Raw genomic sequence first — 12,304 nt, forward strand, 5'->3', positions numbered from 1 at the left:
GCTGCATCCTTCGAAGTCCGCAAAGGTCGAACCGAGCGTTATAAAAACGGGACGAGTAAGTTGAAACCCAATACTTGCATTGTGTATTCTGGCATTTTCTCTTTTAAAAATAATCCTGTAATGACCTGCGCGCAATGAATCTTGGGATAGCTGGGCCGTGAGGAGCCACTCGTTCTATCTAGCCCAGGAAACAAAGGACACATTTGGTCTTGAAATTTGAAATGGGAGACGCCTAATGAATGATCCTGGCATGTGAACAGAAACCGCTTCCCATTATATAACGCTCGAGTTCGAGAATAAATCCGAGCGAACGAGGCACGTTCACGCCTGCCCTTGCTCTCATCCGGTTGTGGTATTTTCAGCCCGGCTGTGATAATGCGTTGAGGTGCGACGTGACCTTTCAGAGCCGCTGATCGACTCCCTCAAACGAAGCAAACAGGAACCCTTCAGAGAGCTCAACTGGAGACATGAAGCGTCTGAAACCGCTGGTTATTTCCAGATCGAGCGGCTCAATGACAAGGCCTGCAAGTATCCGGAAATGCTTCAGAACAAAACAAACACAGCTTCATAAATTGCTATTATGTAAAATATCGTCATCTTATCTGGTGCCTGACCTTCATTAAAGACAGGGACGGCTGTACTGGCTACTTAACAACACCTTCAATGACATTTATAATGCATTACGGTTCTGGGCTTTTGTTTTTAAGTGCTTCATAATGTGAAGCAGCTGCTTCTGCACTCCAGCAAAACAACAGCAGCAAAAACGTTCCCCGTCTGCGCTGCGATCCGTAATAAGGACCTGAACGTGCAACTCAATTTAGATTTTGTATCATTTTAGACATTTTTTATATATATATTATAAAACGTATAAAATGGCCGAACACACCAGAGGGTTAAGTGTCTTAAAACACGGTTTACATCTACAGTCCCAGATTATAAAGCATGTTTGAGCTGTTTTAACTGAAAGCAACGTGCACTGACAAACCTTAAAATAAGTCAGTGGCATTGTTTTTTTTAATCAAGATGCACACCAGTAACGTTTATAAATTAAGCTATAAATGTAATCCTGGCTTAATCTAAACCCTGTCTGTGAAACCGGGCCTTTAACTACTTATGTACCAGTGGCGATTTCTTTAAGACTGCAAGGGAAGCTCGGCTTCCCTTATAATGTCACAGAATTAATGGTCAAATATGTACTATTATATTAACATTGTATTGATTAAAAATGCGTTAGAAAACGTTCATCTCAAAGACGAGTTCGTTCAGAATCAGTTACATATAGCAGGTCGGCTGACTCGATTTCCTTCTCATACATTCCCGCCGCGTCACAGTGCATTTCCCTATTGAAGCCCAGCGTCCATTGACTTCAATGGGGCTGCTTTGAACGTTTTTTTCCGCACTTCGAAACTAGACGGTCATTGGATAAACGCTGCGATTATGTCCCGCCCACGGACGCTCAGCGTCTCTGGGAGTGAATGGGGAGTGGGCTGGCCCGGACGCTGAGCTTCTGCGTGTTGATTGGAGGATCTGCATCTCCTTTTGACTGACAGCGATTCTGTACTATAAGGAATCACTGAAGCTATTCGCTCTCAGTCCCGTCGCGGATTTCTCAAGTTCAGTCGAAATAAAAACTGCTGCAACCTATTTCTTTGATATTTGCTTGGCGAAATTGCTTGATTTTTATCATACATTTCACACAATTATACACCACATTCCTTGTTTCAGTTTTACAGAGTTTAATATTTTTTTAGATCGTTCATTCATTCACAGGGTAAAAGACCATTTTCTTGAAAAGGAACGTAGGGCAGAATTTACTTTTAAATAAATAAGACAATTGGCCAAAAATTAGCTTCCCCTCTCTGACAGACCAGTAGCCGCCACTGTTATGTACTAACATTTAAATGAATCAGTAACGCTTTACATATGGTAACATTAGTCAGCTACATTAGTTAACAAAGAACAATAATTCCACAGCATCTTAGACAAAGTTAACTTCTATATAATAAAGTTATTTGGTAACTAACATCTACAAATCAACAACTGTATTTTTATTAACTAACATTATAATAAATGGATGTAAATAAATAAATAAATATCGACACAGTGTTTTTAACCACTTCAGCTCTGCAGCACATTTTGCATTTTTTTGAGAATTTGGAATAAGAGAGCGCCCTAACCACATAAACTGGAGTAAATTGATGAAAACATGTCTCATTTTACAGAAAACTCTACATTTTAACACAGTCGTGGAATATTGCATATATCATATTGTATCTATTCACAATCTTATGATAAACATAGATACAAAACAAATATTTTGATTTATTTTAAATTAAATTATTTAAAAATCTATATTTTTTTATCATTTTGGGATCCAAACTTTGTGGAAGTTTCTGTTGATTCTATAAATTGGCACTAAACAGGGGAATTTTTGTTGTCTTGATATCTCCTTGCAAATAAAAGTTATTGAGATTTATCGGACCAAAGTGTCTAATAACTAGCCTAGAAATCTAGACGCACCCTAGCGGCAGCAAATCTAATCTGCCCGCAAGTGTCGTCTAGGAACTCTCAATACCCTTCTGAGCTGTATTCCTCAAAATCTGGACGGGCCAATCACATCGTGTATAGTCGGTGGGCGGGGCAATAATGACGACGGCCGAGTTGCGTTTGCGTGCTTCTAGTAAACACAGAAACTGGCGAACGGCGGCGGTCTTTCGAATCAGCTTTGACCGCGACTCTGGAAGACTTGAGTTAAGCTTTTCTCTGAGAAAAGAACAAAGAACGGCACTGAAGTCATTCTTAAAAAGGGAAGATGTGTTCGGAGTTTAGCCGACCGGATACGGCGAATGTTTAATCAGTCAGCGAGCTCTGCTTCACCTTCGTTGCTCTGGTTGGTGTAGCGCTATCCAATCGCGTGCAGAGGGAGTTTGACAGACAGCCGTTTATCCGCCCCTCAGATTGAGCTGTCAATGGTGAGTTTCCAAACATCTTGATGTGGGTCTGGCTTGTCAGGCTATCTAATAACTCCTCCTCATCTGCATTGACATAAACTGGCCACTAGGAAATCGGAAAGAAGGCTCCGCCTCTTCAAATTAGTAAAGGGAGATCTCGGGCTCTGATTGGTCTAGAATCATGATCCACATGTCAATAAAGAGCTGAGATTCTCAGCTTTTCTGTAGCATGATGCAATATGTGATGACATCATTAAAAATCGTGGCTAACATTGACAATCAAAACTAGCAATAATAAGAGTATTTGTCTGCATCACATGCTTTGATCTGGACATCGGTGACATATTACAGTGTCATTTGGCCATGCTTGCTCACAGACATGTAAAAATAGTCTCATTTTGAAGCAAACAACCTAAGGAACAAGCGGATATAGTTGAGGCTAGTAGCTTTACAACGAGTTTGTGATCCGAACAGGAATATGACTCATGTGTTTGCTTGTTCAAAGGAGTCATTTCCATCTTTGCGATTCTTTTGATAATAAATTTACTGTAAATTATTGGATCGGTGAAACATTCCTGAGGCCGATAGCTTTCATTTGATAAATGACTTGTCTATTTTAGGTGTGTTTGTGAGATAAAAATATGAAATTTTATATTATTTGCATGATTTTCTCAAGGGGTGGTCGTTGCGGGGGGGTCGAATTCAGACCGCATTATTTTCTTCTATGTAATATAAATGCAGAAGTTATTGGGTTATTAAGAAAGCTGAGGTTCTTATTTTTCAAATGATACCATATATGTCTAATTTTGTGGTGTGCGAGTTATAGATTTAAAAAAAAGATTATGATGATGCAGTTTTGGACCCACGGGTGGGTCCAAGGGGGGGTGCAGAGCTGAAGTGGTTAAGAATCGGTACAATATCGCCAAACATAATATGGCGATACTCACGAGTGTCGATATTTTCTTACAGCCCTAGTTGTGAGCTCTTACTTGTTCATGAGGTCGAAGCCCTGGTCGGACAGCAGCGCGCCGAAGCGCTTGCGCAGGTTGTTGTAGGGATATTCTGTGAAAGTCATCTTCTTCACCGCAGGAAGCTCACTGTATCCCGGCCAGATCTTCTCACTGGGGGAGCCCAAGTCCTGCAAACACACGCTTCAGCTCTCAATTACCTGTGCATGTGCTGACTACGACCAAAAATGTGTTTTCCCATGACCAAGAAGAGACGACACCAAACTCATTAAACAATAACTATGACTATATTAACATGCAATATCATTGAAGGGGTAGAAAAGGAGACAAAATATGACAGACTGCTGTAAAAGTCAACTATTAATGTTCATGCACTGCAAAAAAATGCTCTTCTTACTCAGTATTTTTGTCTTGTTTCTAGTCCAAACATCGAAAAATTCTTAAAACAAGAAGTATTTACTAGACAAGTAAAAGTAATTGTCTTGTTTTGGGGAAAATAACTCAAAATGAAGAGAGTTTTTGCTTAAAATAAGATAAATAATCTGCCAATGGGGTGAGAAAAATAATCTTAATTCAAACAGAAAACAAGATTATTTTTCTCACACCATTGGCAGATTATTTATCTTATTTTAAGCAAAAACTCTCTTCATTCTGAGTAATTTCCCCCCCAAACAAGACAAAAACTTTTGCTTATGTAGTAAATGCTTCTTAATGTAAGAATTTTTAGATATTTGGATTTAAAACATGACAAAAATACTAAGTAAGAAAAGCATTTTTTGCAGTGTTTCCGCAATCAGAGCTTTTCAGTTAAAAGGATTATTATTCTGCCCAGTGTTTTACTTGCAATCTGGCAACCATGTGCACAAACACACTCTCTCTACACTGCAGATGATCTGAAAACACAGACAAACGCGTAAGCTAGAGTTCAGCGATCTCCATTGATATATTCTGCTCAAATGAAAGTGTCATTCAGTTGGCCTATATTCCTTCACCAGACGTCCTCAAACCTTCAGTGATGAACTGTAATAAATCCAGACATGAATCTCGACTATATTTGGGATTGTTTTTGCTGAATAAATGCAGTTACACAACCTCTGTGTGGCAATACAAAGCCTGTTTGCTGATGTTAACAGAAATCATTTGGAGCTAATGGTAGGACTACAAACGAGGCGTTTCTGCTGGAAATTAACTCCCTTTCTGCTTTGTAATAATTTATTACAGAAGAAAAACGGAGAGAGTAAACGAATGAAGACGGAGAGCAAGAGCCAAGACGCTCGTGTGCTGGTGCTCTCCTCGCTTTCAAAATAAAAGTCCTACTTTTAACACATCGGAGAAGCAGAAAATGCATCTGCATCCAGGTATTACTTCACTATTACTTCACTTTCAAGATCTTGCCAAAAATATTACACAATCTGGGCACTTATCAAACTAATTTTGGACTGCACTAATCCTAATCTGGGACACTGTTTAAAAAACGGACAGTATTTAAAACCGGATTCAGCTGTTTTGTGTCTGCAGCTACATTGGAATCATTACATTTCTGCTCCAAAATCTATGAAAAGATCTGTAAATGAATTGTGTCATAAATAAGTGTTTGTTTTTCGTGATTAAACTGACCATTAGGGATGGCTCGATACCACAATTCTGGCTTCGGTACGGTGCCACAATCTAATACCGAAGTACTGATATTAAACCGATACCACAAGGTCTGATATTAGCGCGGGTATACTGCACGCGAATGAGAACAATTATGCAAGTTTTGAGTTTATAAAGTGGGAAATTACCACAAATGTTTATTAGTAAATTAATCAGCAAAGCTTATCACATCAAATCAGTCATTTGAAAACTTTCTTGTGAGAAATAATTTCAGCAAAAATCTCTCAAAATTAGCAAATTGCTTCTGGTTTCAAAAGACATCGCACTACACTAAAGCAATCTGCATAATCTGACTCAACATTTCACGCTCGTCTCGGGATGGAGAACGGAAATCATTTGAACACGCAAGAGATTTTATAGCATTTCGTAATAACAGTTACAGGAGATATGAGCTCATAACAACCACACACACACTCCTGTAACGTAGAGCTCGCACATTACACATTAAGTTTCCTTAAACAGTCAAATACACAGAATTATGTACAAATGTCCGTCTTTAGTGAGTATTCACATAAACACAGGCGGTTGTGTCTAACGGGAATATAAACAGTGCAATAGTACGCGTGCAAATATAATGAGATCTAAATGTCATTGGTTGAAACGAACGCTGGAGATTGTGATATTCGATCTTATGTTAGGCTGTGTGTGTGCGTTGATCAGTGTAAAAAGCAAATAAATGTCTAAATGAGATGGTTTGAATGATCACTGACCTGTCGATGTCTTAAAGTCAGGATAGTGACAGATGCTTCTTGGCTAGGTTTGATGGCTCTTCATCAGTTTCATAAGCAATTACAAATTTCACTTCTACTCTCTTTATTAATTTGTTTTGGGCATCTTGAGTGAGATTCAACTGCTTTATCCATTTTGTTCGTCTGTTGTTGTCACATTTGCGGGTTGTTTCGGCTCAGTTTGGGTAGCGCGCTGCCATCTAGCGGTGAACTTCGGAAAAGCAGCATATACCGAAATGTGCCAAATCATGAAATCGTACCGTTTGAAAAAATATATACCGGTATTTTTCCAGTACCGGTATATCGCGCATCCCTATTGCACATATCTGTGTAATACCGGCCACCAGACGCTTTAATTGGTCTCTAATTGGTGTTGGTCTGGGTATGCAAATCAATATTCCCATGATACTGAGGACTCACCTGTTCCTGTCTAACAAACACGAACAAACCTCTAAAATATTCATGTTTATGATCATCAGCATCATTACATAAAGTTTGAATGTCCTCAGCACAATAAAGCAATCACAGATAAACTAGGGCTGGGTATTGAAACAAATTCCACGATTCGATTAGATTTACAAGCTTGCAATTCAATTTGATTTCAATTTCGATTTAATATGGATTATTTTGGATGTATATCACGTACAATACACGGCACATTTTGTCAAGGAAAGCAAATCTCTGAACTAATCCTGTAAACTATGGGATTCAGACGTCAGCCTACTATAATATTAAAGGTAAACATGGACGTCTTTCTGCCGGTGAGACACTGAATGAGCGATTACAGCACATATGATGTGTATTAGTAAGTGTGTATCCTCAACACACCTTCAGATGTTCATTCATGTTTATTCATTGGCTATGACGATCACATTCACTCGTCTATACAGTGATCAGTCACGCCACATTAAAGAGCGGCAAAAAGGCATTTATCGTTTGAGTTTCCTGATAAAATGAACAGAATGTGGGAACTCAGATTGAAGCTGTTTTACTGACGTCTTTCCACGGTTGAAACATTGATTGAGCAATTCCATGAGACATGAAACGGATTCAGTAAGTTGTCCTGTATCTTTTAACACACTTTCAGAAGCTCATTCATGTTTATTTCACACTGGAACGTGTACTAAGGTGGAAGAGAAGATTAGTTCATGTGCTGATTCTCTTGAGCTGAGACAGAGCGATCTCACAACACGGCACCAAAACAGTATCTATGTTTTTAGATTTGGTAATAAAATGGACAGAATTTGAAATCTGAGACTGTGTTTCATATCAATAGGATCAAAGCACAGTAATTATTGTGATTTATTGAATGGAGACGTGCTACAATGTCCTGTTCATTCATCAACTGGATAATTTGTCAACAAAACAGGATAGAGTAATCGATTCTTAGGATCGATTAAATTGATGTTACCCAGCCCTAAGATCAACGCTGGTTTAATTACCTCAAGACATTCAGGATGTGATGGAGCATACCTTGAAAATTTTGTTGATTTGATCGATCTCGGATTTGCCAGGGAATAAAGGTTTCTGGGTGAGCAGCTCTCCAAATATACAGCCCACCGACCACATGTCCACGGCTGTGGAGTATTCCTGTCCGGAGGGAACATGAGTGGCGTTTACACAAAAAACGAAACTGGTACAACTGTTTAACTCTAGGGGAGCTGGAAAATTAGCCTATTTTAAAAAATAGTGGCCTTTAAACATTATTCATCTAAAGTCATCATTTCATCTAAAAGCTCATGGTCTGTCTTAAAGGAACACGCCACCGTTTTTAGAAATAGGGCTTATTTAACTTCTTTCTTACATTTAGATGCATGGGCAAATACATTTTTGTTAGTTTGGCAGGGTCGCCGCTATCTTAGCTTAGCATAATGAATGGAATCATATGTTGCCAGCTAGCATGTCCAGAGTAAAAGTAATCCAAAAAACAAAAACAAAACACCCACCTAATTACTTCTTGTGGCCTGCGTATTCACAACGAGTAGCGATTAGCGATGCAGATTAAGACTAGGATTAGCGATGCAGATTAAGACTATGCAGATTTAGGCAGATATTGGCTTTATTGGAATACCATTACCTGTCAACATGTGGGTATCAAATCCGGGAGAGATTTTTACATTTTTTACTGTCACTTTAAAAGATCTTCCGCTGTCGCACATGATGTGGATGTGAGATGCTGAAGTCGCAGTTACAAAACTTACAAAAAACCGTGACTGTGCCCCACCTGCTCCTCTTCAGAAAACTGAATTCGCTGTCCCATTGATCACGTATTTACACGAGGGATTTGGTTTTTTTGGCAGGAGTGCCTTCCGTCTCTGTCGTTATGTCCATCATCCGTCTCTGTCGTTATGTCCATCATCCGTCTCTGTCGTTATGTCCATCATCCGTCTCTGTCGTTATGTCCATCATCCGTCTCTGTCGTTACGTCCATCATCCGTCTCTATCGTTACGTCCATCATCCGTCTCTATCGTTACGTCCATCATCCGTCTCTATCGTTATGTCCATCATCCGTCTCTGTCGTTATGTCCATCATCCGTCTCTGTCGTTATGTCCATCATCCGTCTCTGTCGTTATGTCCATCATCCGTCTCTGTCGTTACGTCCATCATCCGTCTCTGTCGTTACGTCCATCATCCGTCTCTGTCGTTACGTCCATCATCCGTCTCTGTCGTTACGTCCATCATCCGTCTCTGTCGTTACGTCCATCATCCGTCTCTGTCGTTACGTCCATCATCCGTCTCTGTCGTTACGTCCATCATCCGTCTCTGTCGTTACGTCCATCATCCGTCTCTGTCGTTACGTCCATCATCCGTCTCTGTCGTTACGCCCATCATCCGTCTCTGTCGTTACGCCCATCATCCGTCTCTGTCGTTACGCCCATCATCCGTCTCTGTCGTTACGCCCATCATCCGTCTCTGTCGTTACGCCCATCATCCGTCTCTGTCGTTACGCCCATCATCCGTCTCTGTCGTTACGCCCATCATCCGTCTCTGTCGTTACGTCCATCATCCGTTACGCCCATCATCCGTCTCTGTCGTTACGCCCATCATCCGTCTCTGTCGTTACGCCCATCATCCGTCTCTGTCGTTACGCCCATCATCCGTCTCTGTCGTTACGTCCATCATCCGTTACGCCCATCATCCGTCTCTGTCGTTACGTCCATCATCCGTCTCTGTCGTTACGTCCATCATCCGTCTCTGTCGTTACGCCCATCATCCGTCTCTGTCGTTACGTCCATCATCCGTCTCTGTCGTTACGCCCATCATCCGTCTCTGTCGTTACGTCCATCATCCGTTACGCCCATCATCCGTCTCTGTCGTTACGTCCATCATCCGTCTCTGTCGTTACGTCCATCATCCGTCTCTGTCGTTACGCCCGTCATCCGTCTCTGTCGTTACGTCCGTCATCCGTCTCTGTCGTTACGTCCGTCATCCGTCTCTGTCGTTACGTCCGTCATCCGTCTCTGTCGTTACGTCCGTCATCCGTCTCTGTCGTTACGTCCGTCATCCGTCTCTGTCGTTACGTCCGTCATCCGTCTCTGTCGTTACGTCCGTCATCCGTCTCTGTCGTTACGTCCGTCATCCGTCTCTGTCGTTACGCCCGTCATCCGTCTCTGTCGTTACGCCCGTCATCCGTCTCTGTCGTTACGCCCGTCATCCGTCTCTGTCGTTACGCCCGTCATCCGTCTCTGTCGTTACGCCCGTCATCCGTCTCTGTCGTTACGCCCGTCATCCGTCTCTGTCGTTACGCCCGTCATCCGTCTCTGTCGTTACGCCCGTCATCCGTCTCTGTCGTTACGTCCGTCATCCGTCTCTGTCGTTACGTCCGTCATCCGTCTCTGTCGTTACGTCCGTCATCCGTCTCTGTCGTTACGTCCGTCATCCGTCTCTGTCGTTACGTCCGTCATCCGTCTCTGTCGTTACGTCCGTCATCCGTCTCTGTCGTTACGTCCGTCATCCGTCTCTGTCGTTACGTCCGTCTCTGTCGTTACGTCCGTCTCTGTCGTTACGTCCGTCATCCGTCTCTGTCGTTACGTCCGTCATCCGTCTCTGTCGTTACGTCCGTCATCCGTCTCTGTCGTTACGTCCGTCATCCGTCTCTGTCGTTACGTCCGTCATCCGTCTCTGTCGTTACGTCCGTCATCCGTCTCTGTCGTTACGTCCGTCATCCGTCTCTGTCGTTACGTCCGTCATCCGTCTCTGTCGTTACGTCCGTCATCCGTCTCTGTCGTTACGTCCGTCATCCGTCTCTGTCGTTACGTCCGTCATCCGTCTCTGTCGTTACGTCCGTCATCCGTCTCTGTCGTTACGTCCGTCATCCGTCTCTGTCGTTACGTCCGTCATCCGTCTCTGTCGTTACGTCCGTCATCCGTCTCTGTCGTTACGTCCGTCATCCGTCTCTGTCGTTACGTCCGTCATCCGTCTCTGTCGTTACGTCCGTCATCCGTCTCTGTCGTTACGTCCGTCATCCGTCTCTGTCGTTACGTCCGTCATCCGTCTCTGTCGTTACGTCCGTCATCCGTCTCTGTCGTTACGTCCGTCATCCGTCTCTGTCGTTACGTCCGTCATCCGTCTCTGTCGTTACGTCCGTCATCCGTCTCTGTCGTTACGTCCGTCATCCGTCTCTGTCGTTACGTCCGTCATCCGTCTCTGTCGTTACGTCCGTCATCCGTCTCTGTCGTTACGTCCGTCATCCGTCTCTGTCGTTACGTCCGTCATCCGTCTCTGTCGTTACGTCCGTCATCCGTCTCTGTCGTTACGTCCGTCATCCGTCTCTGTCGTTACGTCCGTCATCCGTCTCTGTCGTTACGTCCGTCATCCGTCTCTGTCGTTACGTCCGTCATCCGTCTCTGTCGTTACGTCCGTCATCCGTCTCTGTCGTTACGTCCGTCATCCGTCTCTGTCGTTACGTCCGTCATCCGTCTCTGTCGTTACGTCCGTCATCCGTCTCTGTCGTTACGTCCGTCATCCGTCTCTGTCGTTACGTCCGTCATCCGTCTCTGTCGTTACGTCCGTCATCCGTCTCTGTCGTTACGTCCGTCATCCGTCTCTGTCGTTACGTCCATCATCCGTCTCTGTCGTTACGTCCATCATCCGTCTCTGTCGTTACGTCCATCATCCGTCTCTGTCGTTACGTCCATCATCCGTCTCTGTCGTTACGTCCATCATCCGTCTCTGTCGTTACGTCCATCATCCGTCTCTGTCGTTACGTCCATCATCCGTCTCTGTCGTTACGTCCATCATCCGTCTCTGTCGTTACGTCCATCATCCGTCTCTGTCGTTACGTCCATCATCCGTCTCTGTCGTTACGTCCATCATCCGTCTCTGTCGTTACGTCCATCATCCGTCTCTGTCGTTACGTCCATCGTCCGTCTCTGTCGTTACGTCCATCGTCCGTCTCTGTCGTTACGTCCATCGTCCGTCTCTGTCGTTACGTCCATCGTCCGTCTCTGTCGTTACGTCCATCGTCCGTCTCTGTCGTTACGTCCATCGTCCGTCTCTGTCGTTACGTCCATCGTCCGTCTCTGTCGTTACGTCCATCGTCCGTCTCTGTCGTTACGTCCATCGTCCGTCTCTGTCGTTACGTCCATCGTCCGTCTCTGTCGTTACGTCCATCGTCCGTCTCTGTCGTTACGTCCATCGTCCGTCTCTGTCGTTACGTCCATCGTCCGTCTCTGTCGTTACGTCCATCGTCCGTCTCTGTCGTTACGTCCATCGTCCGTCTCTGTCGTTACGTCCATCGTCCGTCTCTGTCGTTACGTCCATCGTCCGTCTCTGTCGTTACGTCCATCGTCCGTCTCTGTCGTTACGTCCATCGTCCGTCTCTGTCGTTACGTCCATCGTCCGTCTCTGTCGTTACGTCCATCGTCCGTCTCTGTCGTTACGTCCATCGTCCGTCTCTGTCGTTACGTCCATCGTCCGTCTCTGTCGTTACGTCCATCGTCCGTCTCTGTCGTTACGTCCATCGTCCGTCTCTGTCGTTACGTCCATCGTCCGTCTCT

General features: G+C 43.8%; 1 protein-coding gene across 5 annotated transcripts in view; it reads right to left on the reverse strand.

Annotated features, from left to right (window-relative positions):
* Positions 1–12,304, reverse strand: part of cdk11b (cyclin dependent kinase 11B) — a 49,471-nt gene that overhangs the window by 5,823 nt on the left and 31,344 nt on the right. For all 5 annotated transcript variants that reach the window (XM_067412906.1, XM_067412904.1, XM_067412905.1 and 2 more), the window contains 2 exons: positions 7,777–7,893; positions 3,941–4,089 (listed from right to left, as the gene is read on the reverse strand). In XM_067412906.1, the coding sequence (XP_067269007.1) occupies positions 3,941–4,089; positions 7,777–7,893 (266 nt within the window). The remainder of the gene's footprint in view (positions 1–3,940; positions 4,090–7,776; positions 7,894–12,304) is intronic.

This window comes from Pseudorasbora parva, chromosome 13 (assembly GCF_024679245.1).
Source record: "Pseudorasbora parva isolate DD20220531a chromosome 13, ASM2467924v1, whole genome shotgun sequence".
Classification (NCBI taxonomy): domain Eukaryota; kingdom Metazoa; phylum Chordata; class Actinopteri; order Cypriniformes; family Gobionidae; genus Pseudorasbora; species Pseudorasbora parva.